The sequence below is a fragment of the Siphateles boraxobius genome, unplaced genomic scaffold (genome assembly GCF_051911475.1).
Source record: "Siphateles boraxobius isolate OS27281-9 unplaced genomic scaffold, OSU_SipBor_1 77, whole genome shotgun sequence".
In the NCBI taxonomy this organism is placed as follows: domain Eukaryota; kingdom Metazoa; phylum Chordata; class Actinopteri; order Cypriniformes; family Leuciscidae; genus Siphateles; species Siphateles boraxobius.
The window spans coordinates 17,087,883-17,111,247 of record NW_027509205.1 but is presented as its reverse complement, the minus strand read 5'-3'; the positions used below and the strand labels follow the sequence as shown (position 1 = coordinate 17,111,247).

The 23,365-nt window shown below is 35.0% G+C and overlaps 3 protein-coding genes across 4 annotated transcripts in view; 1 reads left to right on the top strand and 2 right to left on the bottom strand.

Moving 5' to 3' along the window:
- Positions 1-7,107, bottom strand: part of vwa5b1 (von Willebrand factor A domain containing 5B1) — a 48,000-nt gene extending 40,893 nt beyond the window's left edge. Inside the window, exons 1-3 of the mRNA XM_077218705.1 lie at positions 7,011-7,107; positions 2,511-2,721; positions 128-286 (exon numbers count right to left, since the gene is read on the bottom strand). Of these exons, the coding sequence (XP_077074820.1) occupies positions 128-286; positions 2,511-2,649 (298 nt within the window). The 5' untranslated portion in view covers positions 2,650-2,721; positions 7,011-7,107. The remainder of the gene's footprint in view (positions 1-127; positions 287-2,510; positions 2,722-7,010) is intronic.
- Positions 7,108-9,216: 2,109 nt separating this feature from the next.
- Positions 9,217-19,254, top strand: ddx19a (DEAD-box helicase 19a). The gene is made up of 12 exons (XM_077218722.1): positions 9,217-9,393; positions 9,996-10,050; positions 10,525-10,557; positions 10,792-10,927; positions 11,506-11,598; positions 11,994-12,096; positions 14,568-14,682; positions 14,761-14,938; positions 15,929-16,166; positions 16,248-16,410; positions 17,537-17,728; positions 18,342-19,254. Exons 1-12 carry the CDS (start codon positions 9,337-9,339, stop codon positions 18,401-18,403), a joined length of 1,425 nt encoding a protein of 474 aa, XP_077074837.1. The 5' UTR covers positions 9,217-9,336; the 3' UTR covers positions 18,404-19,254.
- A 409-nt stretch (positions 19,255-19,663) lies between these two features.
- On the bottom strand, positions 19,664-22,672 carry ubxn10 (UBX domain protein 10). 2 transcript variants are annotated; one of them, XM_077219029.1, is made up of 2 exons: positions 22,572-22,672; positions 19,664-20,526 (listed from the first exon to the last, which is right to left on the bottom strand). In XM_077219029.1, the coding sequence occupies exon 2, from the start codon at positions 20,500-20,502 to the stop codon at positions 19,867-19,869; it is 636 nt and encodes a 211-aa protein (XP_077075144.1). In that variant the 5' UTR covers positions 20,503-20,526; positions 22,572-22,672; the 3' UTR covers positions 19,664-19,866. The 2 variants fall into 2 exon arrangements, with proteins under 2 accessions (XP_077075144.1, XP_077075145.1); XM_077219030.1 differs by having other exon boundaries at positions 19,664-20,503; positions 22,572-22,666.
- Positions 22,673-23,365: the final 693 nt, after the last annotated feature.

Below are 23,365 nucleotides of genomic sequence, written 5' to 3'. Positions count from 1 at the left end.
CTTAATAGGATTTTGTGTGTTAACTGGATTCAACAGACACCGTGACAGGCCTTCCGTTTAAGCTCTGAATTGGGGATTAACTTTAACTCATCTTTGATGAGCGTTATAAATGAGCATGCGATCTTACCACCTCCGCTTTGCGGGGTTCCATTGGCATTGCAGGAATCAAAGTAACAGTCATCGATTTTCGCTTTGTCTTTGACCTGCACGGTTATAATCTGGCTGCCAATCATTGCTTCGAACCCGACCACCACACTGCAGTCGTCCAGAGGATATATAAAGATTCCTGCATGAATCACAGGAAGAGGATTAGAAAAAAGAGAATGCATTGTTTATTACATAGTAGCTAAAGGCCATCTTTCCACAAAGCTAATTTTGCACTTGACCGAAATTAAATCCTTCGTTTTAGTGCTTCCAGCATTGACCAATGCAAAATCCAATCTGTTGGAGTCAATACGACACTGGAGACCGCAGAGCAGCAATGTGCCAGTGACATTTCTAGACTTCACACAAACAGCTGATGAGGTAAGGAGGGAAAGATAAGTGTCTCTCTTCCCTTCAGGGAATTTTGAGAAAGTATTACTGTGATTATAAAGAGTTTGATGCATTTCGTCCCAAATTGCTTTTGAGAAATGACAAATTAATTCTTGATTCGTATCATTGATCAAATGGATCAAAAGTGAAGTGCTGTATTTTTTAATAGATTTGTCATAAAAATATTCTTTAAAAAGTAATTCAAGAGACCAGTTACCATAACTTAAAGGGACAGTTCGCCCAAATATTGAAAAAAATACTATGGAAGTCAAATGGTGCCCCATCAACTGTTTGGTTACAAACATTCTTCAAAATATCTTCCTTCATGTTTTATGCAGAACAAGAAATGTATACAGGTTTGGAACAACTTGAGGGTGAGTAAATGATGAAAAAATTTCATTTTTGGGTGACCTATCGTATACCTTTAAATAAATGCATGGTTACAAAAATTCTAATAAGTTGCAACCATTATTCACTCAAGACTTCTATTGACACAATAATTTTGATCATTGAATCAACTTCATATTGTGTGTAATGTAAACTAAAATTTCTGCATTAGTTGATTTTTTTAAAATAGAGTTGTAGTAACTTAATGAATTCATCTTTGTTAACTTCAGAAATTAGGCAGTGGATTTGTAGTTCCCAGCATCCTTTGCGTAGGAGTGGATAAGTAGAATAAATGTTGAAATTAGGTGTTGTTTTAGTGAAATTTAGTGAAAGAAAAGACCTGTTGGTGTTTAATGATATTATGTTTGACTTTTAAAGGAGTTTCTGTAATGTTGAAATTTTATGGTTACGATTGTGCTGAAGAGTATACGATATGAATGTAAACACTACACTGACTCTATAAGCAATGACTGAGCTAACGCCAGTGACAAGTAATATCTTACTTGTTCATTAAATGCCAAATAAGTCACCTTAAGGATGTGCTATAGCTGAGGATTTGAACTGAAATAGATAAGATTAATTGGTTCCAGGGTTATAACTCATGTAGTTGGAGCGACTTCATTTTTTGAGTAATCAACTTAAAAAAAAAAAAAATTGATTCTGTTTATGCAAAAAATTAGTAACATAGTAACTTCTAACTCAATGTAGTTTGCTGATTGAACATATTTTCACACGAAGTTGTCATAACAAAAAAAATAAATGCAACTGTTGCGTTAATTTGTTTTGTTGAGTCAACACATACTGTTTTGGAGTGTATGTACAGGGCCTGATTATGCATCTTTTGAGATTATATTTAGTCATCGAAGTTGGATCAATTGGAACATGTTATGAAGAGTTACATGGCAGATTTAAAACTAAAATTTAGGTTAAAATCCCTTAAGTATGAGCAATATACACAAAAAATAGTTAGGACTAACTTTAAGATTTATGTAATTGAACTGCAAATAAAATTTCCATCCATTTGGATTACACCGTTTTAACAAGTCATAAACTTAATGTGATGTTGTCAGAAACATGAAACAGAAAAATCATGGCTATTAACTATTTGCATCTATTTGATTTTAATAATCATATTTTCAAAATGCATTTATTCAAAACAGCATAAATGTTCACTGTGAAAACATTACATTTTTTCAGTAAAAAGTACAAACATGGATAAAAATGGCTAGCTGTGGACCAAGCAAAATTCAATTAGATCAAAATTTATGAAATAGAAACAAATTGGATTTATTGATGATAAATATATAAACCACAAATGCAGAAATGTTATTGTGCATTTAAAACACATTCAGTTTATTAGTACTATAGAGAAATCGTACCAGTTTCATTTATTTATGTCTGACAAACATGCATCAGATTACGTATGTTAAAACTGTGTCATCCAAATTTTATAAGCAATACTTAAATCTTAAATTTAGGCCTAATTTATTTTTGAGTGTAATACTAATGCCTTAGGAAGAGCCACTAATGATGGATATCATTTCAGAAATATCAGAAGAAGTAATGCATCCATAAGACAGCATACTCACCCTCGACAGGGTGATCTTCAATGTTTTCATAGGTCAAGGAGGCCGTCATTGCCAGGGTGTAACCCCTGACACAGGAAGTGATGTCAGAGACGCTAAGAGGCAGAGCGCTCCGTTTGCTCTTGTTGATCAGGCCTGGCATGATGGTGGTTCTGTCCAGTACAGCTTCTCACATGCAGAGAAGGAGGCGATAGGTGATATTTCCCTAAAAAAGCTAGATAAGATTGGAGCCATATTTTACAAAATATCTTGTAGAATGAATGAATTAATGAACCAATCAACCAACCCTTCCTCCCTCCCTCCCTCCCTCCTTGGGGCCTGTGTATATTTATTTATGCTTTTGGACGTCCAGATAAAATATCTTGTTTTAATCCTTAAAACAAGTTAAATCTACTTGAAGGACCTGAATAATAATATATATTTTTTACTGCATTGTGTTTTAGTTTAAGCATGAATCTAATAGAGTTTTGTGAGGTTTAAGTTAAAAAATAAAATAAGAATAATAAACTTAATTCAAAAAATATTACCTGAAAAAAATAACAAAACAATACTAACAGAACATGTTCGACTAACATTTGATCACCAGAAAATGACTAAAAATACATTTTGAACGGAACATCTACCGTTTTATCACACATACAAACTCTGGAGTTTTGTTTGCAAAGTGTGTTTGTGCAAATCTGCCCCCTCTAATAAATGCCAGATGGTTGGATATTTTGTAATGACATTTATACAATTTATTTGTGGCTTAAGTATCCAGTATTTCTGTGGCCATTGTAAAAAAACAAGTCATTCATATGCACAGACGTCACACATCATAACTCATCATTGTCCTACAGCACTGATGAAGATGAGAGGACAACATCATTATCCGTATGGCTCTAGATGCCTCTCTAGTGTCTAAATTAAGCCCTCTGACAGGTCCACCCCACCCCCCGTCCCACGGGTGGATATGTGGCACACAAAGCTCAGGTCTGGTTCATCACCATCAAAGGGAACAGAAGCCTCTGGCACATCAAAAAGCCACTGGCACTGTTACAGATGCAGTGCTGATGTCATGACTCGTCAGTTTTACCTCAGGTCAGCACAGAAAACTTCAGACTATGGGAATACAAAACAAGAAGAGTTATATGATACAGATCAGCGTCTGTGTCTCAGTTCTCTTAATGATTGTTCCAGAAAAAGCGATTAACATGATGTAAAACTCTTTAATGATCTCTTTAACTTTTCAATTGATTCTGTAATGGAACTGAAATTGAAAGCAAATGCGTCACAGATTTTTCTCCTTGGAAAAGGACATCAATATTCTCAGAACAGATCTCTCTGAATAATGACTCAAACTGTGCTCAGATTTGCAAAAATACAAAGTCTGCAATCAAAGGTCTCAATATGAACTCAACCCCTTTTCCAAGACCAAATGATCTGAGCTGTTATCCGCATTCATTTATGTCTCATGTCAATAATTGTCTTATTTGTGTCTGTTTTTTTTTCCTTTCATATCTGAGATATTGACTAAAACTGAAATCTCCAAGCAATTACAATTTCACAAATGAGATATATTATATACAGACATAAATATCTCAATTATTTCTTCTACACAGCAATGAGAATAAAAGACTTTTGTTGAACATGCTTCTCAGATTTGTCTGAAGACCACTATAGAGATTCAGAAAATACCAGGTTTACAGAAATCAGAGATTCAATATGTCTCACACATTTTCTTAAATCTTTCCACAACGGAGTAATACTGTCAAGTAATAGACAATATTTGGCCATTCTAAGATTATGATATTATAACGTAAAAATGTTTGGGGTCAGTAAGATTTTTTAAAATATTTTTTAAATAAGTCTCTTATGCTCACCAAGGCTGCATTTATTTGATGAAAAATTAGGTAAAAAGAGTTACAATTTAAAATTACTTTTCTATTTGAAATTTTCTTTTATTATATTTTTAAATAATTTATTCCTGTGATGCAAAGCTGAATTTTCAGCATCATTACTCCAGTCTTCAGTGTCACATGATCCTTCAGAAATCATTCTAATATGATAATTTGCATTTCTGGCTATTATGAATGTTGAAAACAGTTTTTGTTTTGTTTTTTGTTTTTGAAAGAGTCATACTTTTCAAGATTCTTTGATGAATTAAGTTCAAAAGAACAGCATTTATTTAAAATAGAAATATTTTGCAACATTATAATTGTCTTTACTGTCACTTTTGATCAATTTGATGCATCCTTTCGGAAGTCAATTCAATTTACTTTTATTTTGTATAGCGCTTTTCACAATAACAGAAAATGCATGTGTCTGCATTACAATTTAGAGTGACTGTTTGCAAGTAATGCATTTCAGAAATGTACATATTAAATTCATACATTGTTAGATAACTGTGTTATATGTATAAGGCAGAAACAATGAGCTCATTGAAGTAATTATTACAAGTTGTAAACATAATTATTACAATATATAGAAAATGTAACATTGGTGCATGTTGATTGGAGTTAATAAAAGTATTAATTTCTTTCTTTCAAAAACAATTCTACCTGACCCCAAACTTTTGAACGGTAGAGTATATTGTATAAATTGTGTTCATATCAGTATTTTCAACATTAATATATTTAATATTAATTTGAATTCATTATAATATATAAACATTATATTATTAGTCAGACACCTAGCAAGTGTCATGGTAGATCATGTTTGTTGTGTTTGAGATGGAGTTTGAGTTGGTTTTTCATTGTTTCCATGTTCTGTTTTCTTTGTTTGCATTTGTTGGTATGGTTACTCATTGTTTGATTAAGTTAACACCCCTGTTTCTTGTTTCCTCCCTATGATTATCCTTTGTATATATATATATAGTTTGAAGTGTCCTTAATCCATATTTTGTCAGTATATAGTGGTTGTTCTGTTTGCTTTTTTCAAGAGTTCTGAGTGTTATTTAAATCAACTGTTGCGATTTGGTCCAGCCATTTGTGACAGCAATTGCACCAGGCATTAAAAAGCCAATATCGACTACTGCTAAGACAACTATCAATGCTATAATGTTATAGTCCTACTAAATATCAACATTTGTGTCTCTGTTCATTTGAAAACATCATAATTTTCTTATAATTCTGTTTGATGTCTTGTGCTTTGAATATTAGCTTTATCACAGATGTCTCTCCTTTATTTCATTCTAGGAGAAACATCTGTGATAAAGCTTATATTCAAAGCACAAGTCATCAAACAAAATTATAAGAAAATTATTATGGTTTCCAAACAGGTTTCCCAAACTCTCTACTTTGTTAAGTCTCCTGACGTCTGAAGCAAACAACAATATCCCACAGTATTTTAAAAGCAAACTGTAGTATGATTTAACTTCATATCAATCCTCTAATTTCCATCCAACTTCCACAGAGGGTCAGTGTTTTGGAAATTTCACTTGTTTTTTTGGCCAGTTTCAAGATTTATGAGCAATTATTCTCAGAGGACATAAATGTCTGAGATTAAACAGCTTCCCGATATTACAGAAAAGAAACAGACGCTTTCATCAAGGTGTCCACATGGCCATAACTCAGAGACAGAGGAACGCCACCCCCTCTCTAATGGATTAGGTTTTGGCACAGTGCCTCGTGACAAGATGAGAGCGGACAGACGAGTACAATAGATTTCCCCCTCACCCCTGACTGCCATCACACACAGCAAACCAGTCAAACACTGCCATCATGTGTCCTGAGAAGAGCTGGCATTTCTGCACAAAGCAAAGGTGTTAATATCATTTTAAAACATGATATAAATCACGCATTTGAAATAAAGGTTCTTCTATGGTTCCATTTAGAAATCTTTGGAAACTTTCCACTGCACAAGGTTCCTTATTGTTGAAAACAATGATTAGATTATTAAAATGTTCTTCACACTAAGAAAACAAATGGTTCTTTTAAGCGAACTGATCTATGCGAGAGAAAAAATCCCTTTGGAAACCTTTATTTTTAAGAGTGAATCGTTGATATTAAAACCACAAATTAATAATTTAAGCTTTTTAAACAAACCTGGCAGACCAAAAAGACCAGGTAAAGGTCCAAATCAATTTCATCCTCAATGACGAGATTGATTTTGTTTGAAAATGCATGAAAAAAGAAAAAATCTTTCTGGTCTTCTTCCATATTCTATTCAATGGGACCCAAATGAGGAGAACCTAAAGTGTCAAACAATGATCAACCCCCGCCTCTCATCCATCCTCAATGGAGTGTGAATCACTCCCAACGAAAAAGAGCCAAATCCCCCACTACACGCACTCCACGGCTGCCACCACACACACCGCGGGAGACGCGGCACAGAAACAACCACCTGTTGATCCTGCATCTCCATCAGCTGACTACAGATGCATCACTTTGCAAGGTCGTGAAATCTCTTTTAGAGGTTTTCGAAACACTTCCCAAATTCACCTTAAACAAAAATGCCTCCTACTTCACCATAACATTTCAGAGTTCAGTTCCTCATGCACTTTTTGCAAAGCAGGACTCTTACCTCACATCTGCAGCGGTCAAAATTCTCTCTCGACGCCTGCATTGGTGATGTCCAAAACAATCGGCTGCAACTCCAGAAACCTCTCTGCCTATTGGAAATGAACACAACAACTGAGCAGAACGAAGATGGGAGGGAGGTTGAGAGACCGACAGATAGAGAAGCAGCTGGAGGAACGTTAACGCAGTCAATCAGCACAGCAACATGTGGTTATGAAGCTCAGAGGAGCTGTGGCAGAAACACAGGCGCTGGAAGCTGTCCTGTGCAACAGATTAACAGGAACCCCAGCACACCCCCCCGCCAACGCTCAATTCTCCCCTCAGCATCTGTACCACCCACCTACCCACTCCTCCACCTCTCTGACTCTCCGTAATCAGTGACGAGAGCCCATTCATGTATCCCATTTGATGGCCGGGGTACCACAGGCTGAAATGAACACCATGCATGGGGGAAACGAGGGGAGGGCGAGAGATCATGCATATTTCCCTCTCTGTCTTTGTCTGTCCTTCCATCATTCATGTTTTCCCTCCAGTGACTACTAAGCTCACTATCTTGATTTCAATATGACCGTGGCGTGTGTGATTAATCTGCTTTTGCAGAGGATGTAACCATGACAATCAATATGGAGCCTCCAGGGCTTCTTAAAAGACAACAGGTTGTTTGGAGAAAGTGTGTGTGTTTAGTGATGTGTGCTGCCTTGGCTTAAATCTCAGCTTCTGTTTCTCAATTCAATTAACATGTGCTATTTACTGTCTCTCTTTCTCTCTCTTGCTCGCTCTCTGAATGTCGCTTATCTCATCTGCTGGAACAGACTGAGGGCTGCAGCAGTTGTTGACCATTTCATCTGCAATAAAGAAGAAAATATGTCAAACCCAACGGCTAAAAATACAGTGACGTGTTACACGTCTGAACGCTAATTAATATAAGTCATAAACATCAGCTACATGATGATCTTTTAAATAATAAAGATTCGTTGAACACATGCATTCGATTCTCAATTATGATGAATTTCCTCATGAATAAGCAAGCACAAATAAACAGCACCATGTAGGCTGGGATACAAAAATGCATTTGAGACAACAAAGCACCTTAGTTAATTAATAAATCATTTCTAAAACTGAGGTATCAGGTTGAAGCTTCATGACTTTTCTTAGGTTTACGAGAACTGACAATATACAACATTTCTACCTGATAACATTTCTTTGGGGGGAAAAAAGCATCTGCTAAATTAAAAAATGTGAATGGCTCCTTCATAGTACAAAATATGGGTATTTGATAGATTTGACAGTATCTGTATACTGGGTTTTAATTAGGTCAGAAGATTTTTTATATTTTAATGGAAATCATTTCCACAGTAGCCATAATTTAACTGTGGAATTTCTCATAAGACCATAGTAACCACTGACAAAAACCTGCATTGCTCCTTATTACCATGGTTACATCAACTATGGCTTCCTATATGATGGTCGCAAAGGTATTAGTCAAGAAATGTGTAGCCAAAACACATTGTGTATGTATTCTATCCCTATAGTGTAGATCTACGATTACTTTCAAAATACCACAGTTACTACAGGTGTTGCACAGTGTTAAAATAGGAATTTTTACATAATTTTAAAGTTTAAAAAGGTGATTATATTCAGGGTAGATTTGGCAAGTTTTAATGCTTTCTTAGAAAATCAATTTCCATAATAATTTCCATATATACTGGAATTATAATTTGGCAGACAGAATACTCTCTCTCTCTCTCTCTCTCTCTCTCTCTCTCACACACACACACACACACACACACACACACACACACACACACACAAATCACAATTATTATTTTTTTTAAACTACATGTTAAATTTCACAATATAGTGGATATATGTGTGTGCGTGTTGCAATGTTTAATATTGATTTATTTATTGTGTGTACACTTTGGAGGAACAAACCTAATGCATAAAAAATACATAATTTAAAAAAAAGTTAAAAAAAAAAATTGGTTGGTCTACTGAGACGCCAAACAAACAGAGTCAGTGGAACATGTCATGATAATTGTCTGCACAAATTGCTTTTTAGAAAAATAGACTAACCTAGTTTCATATTTAAGACTGGTTTACACTACAACACAGATACTTACACGTGAAATTGTTTGCAGTGAATAGTCAGTAAATAGTAAACTGGAACTGGGTAACATGTGCTGACTTCCGGCCGGACAGCGTTCAGTGCGCGCGTCGACTGTCAGTTTGGTTTGCGCGTACTCGTGAAGCTGAGTCGAGTGAATTGGACAGCACATTTGAAGACTTATCAAGACCGTTAAATAGTTCATATATCTGCGACAGAAGCCATGTCAACCGATTCGTGGGCTCTAGCTGTGGACGAACAAGAGTCTACACCCAAGTCTGTGAGTGAAAATGTGATTTTAATTGTGTTGTAATGGATTAGCGCACTAGCGGCGGTGAGTCAGGGATGGGCTGCGCCTCAAATCCACGTGAGCTTCCTAACTAGACGGCATTTCTGAATGTCCAAAACGGTTTTGACCATCAACATGCTTTCTAACTAGGTTTTGAGATACGGCCTGTATGAGATTTTAAATCTATATCAGTTTTAGGGACTACATTTAAACTTTGAACCACTTAACTATGAAGTTAGTGGACATAAATTTCATCATCTAAGTTAACGTTATGTGATTTCTACCTGTACTGTTTGAAAGCTAGTGCGTGTTTGTGTAATTTAATTAACGTTAACGTTACGTGTCTTTTATGGCTAGCTAGCACTTAAACTAGCTTCTAGTAACTTAAGTCTAACGTTAACGTAACGTTAACTTAAGTTACTTGATTTAACGTTAACTGTTAAATCATTTACCGTTGTTTAGGCTTATCAATTGATTACGTTTCTATTGACAAATGCTTAATCTGTGAATGTTCTTTAGTGAAAATTGATTCTGTGCTGGGCATTTATATTTTTAACTGGCATTTATAACTGTAAATTCTGTTGTTTGAACAGATTAAGAACTCGCGGATTTTGGCAGCGGGAGATTCAGCTTTACATGGGACTAATGGTAATAACGTTTAACATTATTATATTGCATTAAACCAATAGTTCACCCAGAAATTAATATTTATTTAAGTTAATTCCAAACCTGTATGAATTCTGCGGAAGAAAAAAGCACGATTCGGACGGGACTATTTTAACATGGAGAGGTGGGGTAACTTACAGTAACGTTAAATATTACCAGAGCTTCTCTGTGATTTTAGACCCGTCCGAATGTGCCTTCTCAGTAATCATTACGGACAATGTCAGCACTTGGTAGAAGAAACCATCAGTCTTTCTCTCAAAATTTCCTTTTTTGTTCCTTTTAAGCAACAAAGACATAAGTTACAGGTTTGGAAAGTGAGTACATGATTTTTGTGTGTGAACTATTAAAGATGCATAGAGATGTGCTGCTGTGTTGTTACTAAAAACTGTTAGCAATAATTGCATTAAAAGATTTCTTTGCATTTTCTTATGTGTCATTTATTTTCCCCTCATGTAGATGATGTTGACAAACCCGAAGAAGAGGAAAAAGGTTCATTTTTAAACCGTTACAGTCAACATAAAATCAAAATTGAGCCAATTAATTTGCTTAATACACATTTAGTGCTGTTGTGAAATAATTCTGACTTGTTAAATCTGTTGAGCTATTTAAGTAAGGTGTGTAGTTGCATCTAAGAATATTTATTCAAATCACACTTTACTTGATTGACAGTAAACAAAAAAAACGTAATTATAAGCCTGCTTCTTTACAAATATACTATTTCAGAGGACAAAGCCACACAGTCTCTCCTGAATAAATTAATCAGAAGCAATGTGGTCAACAACACAAACCAAGTGGAGGTTCTTCAGAGAGACCCAAACTCACCACTGTATTCAGTCAAGACCTTTGAGGAGCTGAGACTGTGAGTACTTCATATGGGCTTAAAGTAATGACATCTGAGGGAAAAGAACTGAATTTACACTGCTGTTTGAGGTCTTTTTTTATTATTCAGAAAGTATTTATTATATTTATCAAAAGTGAAAGACTTTTTATATTGTTACAAAAAATCTATTTAAAAAAATGCTGTTCTTTTTAACTTTCTATTCATCAAAGAAACCTGAAAAACTATAACTTTTTCACAAAATATTCAGCAGGGCAACTGTTTTCAACATTGATAATAATAAGAAATGTTTCTTGAGCAGCAAATCAGCATATTAGAATGATTTCTGGAGGATCGTGTAAATTATTTTAAAATGTAATAATATTTTGTATACTGTTTTTACTGTATTTTTGATCAAATAAATGCAGCTGTGATGAATATTAGAGCCAAACCTTTGAATGGGAGTTTGTATTGCTAGCATTCAGAACAATGACTGTTGAATATTCAAAATGATGAAATAAGATAAGGCACTATATTTGGACGCTTCGACACTTCTCGGGTGGCTCGCATGTTTCAATTTTATTAGTTTCAAATTGAAACTTTCAATTTTTGTAACTCAGGAAACCTCAGTTGCTCAAAGGCGTCTATGAAATGGGCTTCAACAGACCTTCTAAAATCCAAGAGAATGCCCTTCCCATGATGCTTGCCGAACCGTAAGTCCACACATATTTTATACATTAAATTTTAGATGAATACAGATGTCATATTAAGGGTTTGAAGCGAAAAGTGAATTAATGCTGATAACAGTATGTGAGTGTGTGTGTGTATAATACTCACACAATTGGAGTTTAATCACATTTCTTTTTGTTTAACTAAAAGTGTGGTTTGTCATTAGAGAGAAGAAAGAGCTTGTGCAGAGAGATATATGTGATTTATCTCACTGAGATTAGTGGGGCATTCTGGATAAACGTGCAGTAATTGACACAGATTGGATATTTGATGCACAATATTGGACCATTATAAAGTTTATGTGAAATCGCTGATAGTATTAGTGTGAAGTAAGTTTCATATAACACTCATATGAACGGACTGTTCCCTTCATTCGCAGACCTCAGAATCTGATCGCTCAGTCTCAGTCTGGCACTGGTAAAACAGCCGCCTTCGTGCTGGCCATGCTCAGTCATGTGGACCCAGGCTTAAAATGGCCTCAGGTGAGTTTGAAAACTGAGATTTACTAAATCTCACTGCAAGGTACTACAGGCAAAACCATTGTTTCTATGGCTTTGATCAATCTTGAGATTTTAGGCCATTTTGTTTACAAAACTTGCCTTATTTTTGACTACTGAAAAGAAAAACATCCAAAATGCACATTAATAGACTGCATCTGTAGATTTCAATTATGATAAGTATTTTTTAAAGGCTGTTTTCTCATACATCAAACTTTCCAGTTTTTTTTCCTATAGATAAATTGCCTGATTTTTCTAACATTTTATTCCTAAAAAATTTTGTTTTTTTGCTGTGTTTTTTTCTGGCTGTTGACAGCTGTTGACAACTCTAAAATGTCAACAAAATGAAACAATATTTTTTAACCTGACTTGATCCAATGTTCAGATTTCTGTTCTGGACTTTTATGCAAATTGGTGCATATTTTATTAGATAATGCTTCATCTCCCCCAGAACGCAATTTAATTCCGATCACCAGCCCCTGAGAAATATAAATGCCCCCCAATTCATGTGTCCTGGCGCCAGGCTTGGGCTCTTGTCTTTCTAAACTGGGGGTGGAACAGATCATATTTAATCTGTGATCCATACAGACCTGGCCCCACGGTTCGGCACGCTTGTGATTTGAGGATTAATTGCAAATTTTAACTATCCTATGTTGCGTCCCAATTCGCCTACTTATACTATGCCCTAAAAGTATGTACTCTTTGTGAAGAAAAAGTACATACTTTTGAGTGTGTAGCAAAAGAGTAGGCAAGCTTTGGGACATACTACTTCGTCATCTTTAATGGACAGCTCTGTCGCGTGCATCACCGTAAACTGCCCAGTCAATCATCTCGTCACAGTTAAAATCCTCCATTCAATCTAATATATTTTCTTACCGTTTCGGAGAGAAATGTAGTAGCTCGTTCATCTGCCTGTCGTGGGTCTTTCATGCGGAGACTCTCACTCTCCTCATGCGTTTACAATATGAATGTAATGATGCATTTAAAATTTAATGGCTAAAAGTATCTTTACAAAAGTTCACAATGCTGCTGCAGATGCAATATAACGTAGACAACATTGAATAAATAAATTTTCGTCAGGTTAGATACTGATAATTAATCACTTAAACCCCTTTATCTAAACCTCTACACAACCGCCGGACTCGCGCGTCCTCCATGTCTGTAGATTTTTTTTAAACACTTTTCACTCGTGTTTGTAGTTCTAACCGAATCCTCGTCCAACGCGCGATGGGTTGTGGGCAATATCAGCCGTTAGAGTGTGCATCGATCTGCACTTCGGATTCTGACCGGATATAGTAGACCATCCGGGTCTCTTTGGAACACTCATTTCAACATACTACGATTTGTGACGTACTAGTTCTATTTTCGAATACTATTTAGGACGGATAGTATGCGAATTGGGACGCAGCACTAGAGTGAAAGTGTATCATTTGCCTGCGTTTTGTCTTGCAAATTCACACATTCAAACAATTTTAAACCATTCCAGCGCAATAAAAGGCTAAAGAGAACTCAATTCGGTACTTGCGCGCTGTTACAGTATTGGATTGAGCGCAGCACGGAATTGATTCCTCTTTCATGTTTCCTTGCATTTGAACGGACACAGACACACAAAATTATGTCAAAATACCCGTCTCGGCAAGTCTCATCTCGGTTATGTCTTAAGTGAACGAAAACAGTTGAGAAAGATATCGGATGTGGATCATTATATTGGATCCATGCATTAGGTCTTAAAGTGACAGCAGCCTATTAATACCTGCTGCTGTCTATGGGTGTCTGCGTCTCGAATCAGCTCCCTACTTCAGTAGCCAGGTCACTGATCAGGGAGTTGGACATTTTAAGGGCTGTCTCAATCGCAAAATCCTACCAGTGCACTGAAACGTTCACTTCACTCCCTAAAAAAGTCCCACAATGCACTGTGAAAACCAGGGAGCATCGATGCTCACTATTTTCCTTTAAGGAAGTTCTGAAGCACGAAACATTAATCATGTGAGTCAACTCACTACATGTTGATATACTGATTCATGACCTAGGAAGCAAGGGATCTGATTGAGACGCACCCTATGTCATTAATGATAACCAGGCAACAAAACACAGCTTTAACAAAGATTAATCTGTGTAATTTATACAGTGAACAACACCTATATAGTCATTTTACATTTAATTATTACATTTCTGTACCGGAATACTACTGTTCGACCTCACTTTATTTGTAACTGTTATATTGTATTTAGCTAGCTTTGTAATTAGTGTATTCTTATTTGTTTACTGACTGTTCACTTGCCTGTAATGAGTAATAAATGAAAAGCAAAGTTACAGAAAATGTTTTTTGTTTTTGTTTTTCCAAAAAAAAGAACAAAAGAAAACCAAATCTGCAAAATATCTTCTTACATGAACTCATAAAAGTCATAAGTAAATGTTGATAATACTTTGGTGTCCAATCTGTGTCTTTCTTCCAGTGTTTGTGCATTTCTCCTACATATGAGCTCGCTCTGCAGACGGGTAAAGTCATCGCGCAAATGGGCAAGTTTTATCCTGAAGTAAAACTGGCATATGCGGTTCGAGGACATAAAAGTAAGTGGCTGAAATTAAGCCTCCGAATACTGCGTAAACCACATCTAAATGCATGATGGCTGCTGTGCCCTCTGTCAGTGGAGCGTGGCGTCAAGATCAAGGAGCATATCGTCATCGGCACACCTGGGACAGTTCTGGACTGGTGCGTCAAGCTGAAGCTCATCGACCCGAAAAAGATCAAAGTGTTTGTTCTGGACGAGGCTGATGTCATGATCGCCACACAGGGACACCAAGACCAGAGCATCCGCATTCAGAGGTGAACTTTCCCTAGTGTTTGCAGAATTGGCTTTCAAACCAGGCAAATGCATACAGACACACTGCTGATTACATGATCTATAATGAACTTTTGTGTGTGTGTGTGTGTCTGGATCTAATAATTCATTTATTATTATAAAAACATTAAAAATGCATTTCATATAATGACTTGATAACACCTTTTTAAATGTGTGCATGATTTTCAGATTTGTTTTTTGTTTGAAAAAATGTATTTTCTTTGTTACAATGCTGAAATTCTTGAAAGAACTTTGCTTAAAATTTAAAAAATAATAATTTTACTTTTATTTTACTTAATTAGGCAGAGAGGCATTTTTCTTTAAAAAAAAAACTAAGGATTTGAGAATTGTTTATATCCAACATGAAAGGATGCCATTTTGTGGTTGTAACATAAAAATGACAAAACATGAATTGATATTATGACTGCAAGTTCACATGTAGACCGCTCATCACCCTAATGACTGTGTGTCAAGTATTAAAATGATGTATCTTAAAAAATGTCCCATCATTTGACTTTTTTTGACATTTAAAGTTGTTAGGTCAAACCCCAAGAAAACATGACAGTCATGATTAAAATTATATTTGTAAAATAAATAGTTTTTATAGTCTTAAATTATTTTAAATTTTTTAAATTATTCCGTGGACACTTGTTTTCGAGGTGCTAGGAAAATATTTTCCTCCTTACACAACTTGATGTTTTTTTTTATTATTAAGTAAGTCAGTCATTTAAATCTGAGCTTTTGTTGTTGTTTTGTGGTTTATTTTTTAATAAGAACACAAAGATAACATTTCTTGACATTCTTATTTCCCACTAATCCTTTTGCATATGTTCCACAAAAATAACAAAACATTTATCCTTAAAGCAAAACCTTTTTGGTTTAAGACTTTTAAAACTAACTTAAAATGCAAAGAAGTGGCAACAGATTTAGCATTAGATTGAGTAAAAACGGTTTATATTTCCTGTTTCTTACAGAATGCTGTCCAAAGGCTGTCAGATGTTACTTTTCTCTGCCACCTTTGAGGAGTCTGTGTGGAAGTTTGCAGAGCGGGTCGTGCCGGATCCCAACATCATCAAGCTAAAACGTGAAGAGGAGACGCTGGACACTATCAAACAGTATTATGTGCTCTGCAATTGCAAGGAGGACAAGTTCAGCGCGCTCTGTAACATCTATGGAGCCATCACTATCGCACAAGCTATGATCTTCTGTCATGTGAGTGTTTGCCTCTGGTTGATATTTCTGTTTTTTGTTGTTTCTTTCACTCAATCATCTTATGTTATCGTCTTTTCTCAGACTCGAAAAATGGCCAACTGGCTTTCCAGCCAGCTGTCTAAAGAGGGCCACCAGGTGGCGCTCCTCAGCGGGGAAATGGTGGTTGAGCAGAGAGCAGCAGTCATTGAACGTTTCAGAGACGGCAAGGAGAAAGTTCTCATCACTACTAATGTCTGTGCAAGAGGCAAGTACACTACCTCATATACATATAATCAGATTTTTACATCCTTGATAGAATATGCTATTCTAATTATTTGTAGTATAACTACTCTATGACCCCATTTACACCTGGTATTTTAATGTGCCTCTTTTGACCACTTTCAACCACTTCTGTCCTGATGTCTTCAAGGGAAGGGTCTACGGGCTGGTAAATGTATAGGTTTTTTTCCAGCTCTTTCTATCTAAATCAATAAAATAAGCTGTCCTTATGTCTTAAATTCACTTTTCATAATTTTAAGGCCGTAAATATGCTTACATTTCTCAAATAATGTAATAAATGTCATAATTTCAGTTTGAATAGGTCTTAAATTAAGGAAATATGAGGTGTATTCACCCTGCTGAGGGGGATGTGATCAAAGCCTGGAGCGGAGCGAAAGCACGTTCCTCTCTGCACTCTAAGTGTTCTGTGATCACTCCGGGTTTTCCATTCCCGATCCGTGTTCACTCCATTTTAAAAGTTATTCTAATGTTTATTTTTGCCCACGAACCCCCATAGCAGGATCACTATAGCAAGGACCTCGGTGTTTATCAAATCCTGCGTACGGCCCTGCTCATGCTGTTCACTTTTCATATAATCAACATAGATCAAATTTAAAAATAGCATTATATTATTTATTTATAATGGCTAGGTTAAAAACAGATATTAGATTATGTATAGTGTGTGATATTAGCTCACTTTGCGGCAAAAGCTCTGTTAGCTTGAGAAATAAAAACTTGTGTTAAAGTTATGCAAGTGGTTAATTATTTGTATGACTACATCACAAAGAGTCAAGTCGTGTAAAAGAATTAGATTAAAAACATTGAAATTTCATAAAGTGTGTAAATAATAGAAACGCAGTTCAAAATGGCCTTTCTTTAAATGCAAATGTTCGAGTATTTCATCTGTGAAGGTAAAGCTTTGCTTACTATACTCCTAATTATAAGAAGAAACAACTGCTCTTAAACTGGGTGTGTGACAGGCTGTAGAATGGGGTTTGGCAGAGGAAAAATTCAGTCATAAGATTTTTTTTTTTGCTTTAACCCCTGCGGGAGTAAACAGGGCCAATGTGTAAATTCTGCCATCTTCAAATAATCAAGCGGTCCATCCTCAGGTATTGATGTTGAACAAGTGTCAGTGGTGATCAACTTTGACCTTCCACTGGACAAAGATGGCAATCCAGACAACGAAACGTACCTCCACCGGATCGGGAGGACTGGACGCTTTGGCAAGAGAGGACTCGCTGTCAACATGGTGGACAGTCAGCGCAGCATGGAGATTCTCAAGACATACGAGAGGCATTTTAGTAAGTCTGTCTATTAGTTTCTCTTAAAAGAATAGTTCACCCAATAATTTTATTTTTAATGAATTATAGAAATAATGAGTAATTATAAATTGTAATTAATTATTTTTTTTTTATATATAATTTATATCAGTGTTATATAGTATCATTGAAATATTAAAGTGTTTATTAATATTTTGAATCCGTTTTTTTTTATACTTTCATTTTAGTTAAAGTTTTAATAATTTGTTTGTGTTTTTGTCATTTTTAATATTTTTTTCTTGATTTTAGTTTATTCATTTTTATTTTAAACTGTTTTAAACTAAATGAAAATTAGAAATGTTGCCTTTTTTGTATATTTTATTTGATTTTAGTGAACATTTATTTTATTTCAAGCAACAAATCTGTTTATGGTTTCTGTTCTAGTTTTAGTGAATTATAATAACCCTGAGTTATATACATACATTTTATTATTAATTATAATATTGTGTGTCTATATATAAATATATATATAGCACATTTTTATTGAATAATTAATTAATTGATATTAATGTATATAAATGACAAAATAATGAATAACTATAAAATTATTTATAAAATTGGATTGTTTTATTTATTTGTTTGTTTTTTCCAACAGATAAGAAAATTATGAGGCTGGACACGGATGATCTCGACGAAATTGAAAAAATCGCCAACTGAAGTGATGAAGAGCGAAATCCACATTATTTTCATAAAAATCAGTTCTGCTGTTACCTTATGATGTTTACATCAATTATCGCTGCGTAATCAAAAGAATGCGCTTCGACTCAAGCTTAATGCCAAATAGTTTTGATTCTAAACTTCTCGTTATTACAGGACCTTTTGAGTCAGTTTGCATTTGACAGTGTGTTTTGATTTAGAAGTGAATTGCAATACTAATTCCTACATTTAATCTTGTTTACTGAAGACAGTTTAACGCAGGCATTTTTCTGTTATCTACTTGACTAATGAAGCATATCTTGCAGTAATTAGCCATTGGGATTTCATAGACTTCAACTTGCCTACAAATTCGCACCAAATTATTAAGCGCAAAAATGACACAGTCCCTTAAGACCAACTCAAAACACTAACATTCCTCAAGAGCACTTCAGAATAAATAGACATTTTGTAATGAGAATTATTGTGTAAAAAACACAATAGAGTATTATTGTGATAATGATGCCATTGTACTTGAACTGCTAAAACCTTTTAGAAGAAGAGTTTGTTTTGTTCTGTTCAGAAAGACCAAATATTAGTTTGAGTTTTAAGTTGCACTGAATTGTTTGAACATTTGCTAGCATACAAAGCTACTGAAGAGTGATTGTTGGCTTGTAGCTATATTGTTAGGAATGGCTGCAAAATTATTTTAGTTTGTTTACATTTTCCCTGCTCAAAGTAATGCACTTTGTTTGACTGAAACCCATTTGCGATTGCATTTAACATTTCAGTTTTTTTTTGTACTTTTACTGCATTTAGGGTTTTATAGTTGTTTCCTCTATATTCTTATATTAATAAAACTACCAGATGGCTCATTTCCGTGTGGTGTTGTCAATCATTTTCACCTCTTTGCAAGCTTTAAATGCAACAGTGTCATAATCTTTGCGTGAATTCGTACTTTATTATTGCGCTTTTTGGTCTTTCCAACTCCTTGCATGTATTGTGAGAAACCCTTTTAAACAAAGTTTGCAGATATTTTAACATGCATCCGATGTGCAGTTTGTGTCAGAATTATTCATTGTCATCATTTTGCATAAAGAAAAAACTTTCAGTGTATCTATAGGGGAAATGTTTTTAATCATCATGAAAATAATGTCAAAAAGTCTTAATGGTTTCAGAAATAAGTTTAATTTTCTCTGAGCAACTTTTTATCTATAAAATAATCTAGATAACTGTAATAACTACTTTTTCCCAGTTGACTTTGGCATGAATATGCATGAAAAAAAAATGTTTTGCCTTCAGTTCAATCTGATATTATTTGTAATGTTAACTCTTTTAACTTAAACTGATTGGATATATACAAATTTTACAATCACATATTTAATCATGAGGTATGTAATTCATAATTTGAAATGTTTATCAGACAGCAAATCTGTATTTTTGTGTGTTATTCAAGTGTCCATAGAAAGTTGTCCTGCATTAATGTTTCAAGTTAAATCCGTGTCTTCATGGGAAATGCATAAAACTGATTTGTTTAGGACACCACATTGAGCCAAGCTCATTGTAAGGTTTGTAAAAGTCCTGCGTGGAACATCCATAGTCTCAATCACACAGTTGTCAAACCTCTCCCCGAATTCCTCCTCTGCGGCTGATCGCACCGCCCGGAGCTGGTCAGTTGGCCGGAAATGGCACTTGAATCTCTGACCGCATGGAGTTCTGATAGCAAGCAGCAGGCCTGAGTCCTCTGTCTCACTTCCTGTCCCCTCTGACATCACATCGTGCCGGGCCTTTGTGTGGACATGTGACGTGTGTTGACATATCGTGTGGCTGCTGGCACCTTGACTGAACTTCCGGTCAGTAGCTGTTTTTTTCTCTATGGATGGCAGAACTCTGTATTTGTTGAGTGAGACAGGCTCATCCGGGAGTGTGTCTGTTCGTGTTTGACTGCCGCATCTCAGAATGGCTCGGGATCGAAGGCTCTGTTTTGACCTGTCATTGGCCTTGGCCGCTGGAGGTTGGGGTGAAAGAGACGAGGGCTGAGAAGGTGGATCCACCACACTCGAAGCTTGAGCCATCATGGGTCTGCTGCGCCCCTTAGAAGACTTGGGTCTGCTCACATGCATCCTGTCTCCAGAGGACAGTGAATTCTGATCAGACCGACAGATAGATAGATAGAAGACAGATAGATGGATGGATGGATGATAGATAGATAGCTCGAAGACACAGATGGATAGAAGACAGATAGATATATAGAAGAAAGACAGATAGATGGACGGATGGATGGATTGATAGATAGAAGACAGATAGAAGAAAGATAGATGGATGATTGATAGATAGAAGACAGACAGACAGACAGATAGATAGATAGATAGATAGATAGATAGATAGATAGATAGATAGATAGAAGACACAGGCAGGCACAGATAGATAGAAGACAGACAGATAGAATAAAGAGATAGATAGATAGATAGATAGATAGATAGATAGATAGATAGATAGATAGAAGACACAGGCAGGCACAGATAGATAGAAGACAGACAGATAGAATAAAGAGATAGATAGATAGATAGATAGATAGATAGATAGATAGATAGATAGATAGACAGGCAGAGATAGAGAGAAGACAGATAGATAGAAGAAAGAGACAGATAACGATAGATAGATAGATAGATAGATAGATAGATAGAAGACACAGACAGACACAGATAGAAGACAGACATATAGATAGAAGACAGATAGATAGATAGATAGATAGATAGATAGATAGATAGATAGATAGATAGATAGATAGATAGAAGAAAGACAGGCACAGATAGATAGAAGACAGACATTTAGAAGAAAGAGACAGATAACGATAGATAGATAGATAGATAGATAGATAGATAGATAGATAGATAGATAGATAGATAGATAGATAGATAGATAGATAGATAGATAGATAGATAGAATAAAGACAGGCACAGATAGATAGAAGAAAGAGACAGATAACGATAGATGGAGATAGATAGATAGATAGATAGATAGATAGATAGATAGATAGATAGATAGATAGATAGATGATAGATAGATAGATAGATAGATAGATAGAAAGACAGGCACAGATAGAGAGAAGATAGACAGATAGAAGAAAGAAACAGATAACGTAAGATAGATAGATAGATAGATAGATAGATAGATAGATAGATAGATAGATAGATAGATAGATAGATAGATAGATAGATAGATAGATAGATAGAAGAAAGACAGGCACAGATAGAGAGAAGACAGACAGATACAAGAAAGAGACAGATAAAGTTAGATAGATAGATAGATAGATAGATAGATAGATAGATAGATAGATAGATAGAGAGATAGATAGATAGAAGACACAGATAGATAGAAGACAGACATATAGATAGATAGACAGATAGATAGATAGATAGATAGATAGATAGATAGATAGATAGATAGATAGATAGATAGATAGAAGAAAGACAGGCACAGATAGATAGAAGACAGACATTTACAAGAAAGAGACAGATAACGATAGATAGATAGATAGATAGATAGATAGATAGATAGATAGATAGATAGATAGATAGATAGATAGATAGATAGATAGATAGATAGATAGATAGAATAAAGACAGGCATAGATAGATAGAAGAAAGAGACAGATAACGATAGATAGATAGATAGATAGATAGATAGATAGATAGATAGAAGACACAGACAGACATAGATAGAAGACAGACATATAGATAGCAGACAGATAGATAGATAGATAGATAGATAGATAGATAGATAGATAGATAGATAGATAGATAGATAGATAGATAGATAGATAGAATAAAGACAGGCATAGATAGATAGAAGAAAGAGACAGATAACGATAGATAGATAGATAGATAGATAGATAGATAGATAGATAGATAGATAGATAGATAGATAGAAGACACAGACAGACATAGATAGAAGACAGACATATAGATAGCAGACAGATAGATAGATAGATAGATAGATAGATAGATAGATAGATAGATAGATAGATAGATAGATAGATAGATAGATAGATAGATAGATAGATAGATAGATAGACCAACTAACGTTACGCATTGCAAATAACTTCAAATATAGGGTTCTGTTTATAGGTTAAAGTTGATCAAATATTCAATACATAATCTTTATATTGTAACATCTTAGATATGTCGTACCTTTATTCTGTTGTTTTGCTTCTTTCAGACGTTGTTGAAGAGATCAAGCGAGGAGGCATTTTCTCCTCAGGCGCTGGTGTTGCGACGCGCTGACGTCTCCGTGGCAACGCGTCTAAAGCGGAAGTGCTATAATGAAAACATTTTTTTTGTAAACAATTACGTATTACTGGAACAACGTTTTTGACTGTATTCACTGGAAAGAAATAATAGCTGCTGCATAATATCCAACTAGCTCCCAAACGGTTACGTTTGCAGATTTTTCCACCTTATATGTATTGTGTAAACATTTTATCAGCCCAGTCAGATACATCTCATTTGGTACAGTTCAAGTTATCTATCTCCTTCTAAAAATCTGATTTACTTTTTTCTGAAATATATTTATTTATTTCTCTGGCAGTAGCTGTTAAACTTTTTTTTCACAAGAACAAATTTCTTAATACTGCCTAGATAAGTCTTTATTGCTCAGATTTCTCATACATAAATAATAAGACTAACACATTTCTTAAGGATTATGTTCTTTTGCATCCATTACCTATTTGTTTTCCTTCTTTCTATTTTTTTTTCTCAATGCAGTGCTGTTTCAAGAATTAATTTAGATTGTTTTTAGTGTTTTCTTTTTTTATATGCTTCTCATTTGAGTCCACTGGTGCTTTTGTGGAAAAGTCGGCTCTATTCATATCATTACTCATGAAAATATGTGGGACTTTTTGACCAGATAATTGTGCATCTTAGTGCAAATTTTAATATAGAGACATTTACATTTCCTAAACACCTTTAAGGCCCCTAATTGCAGT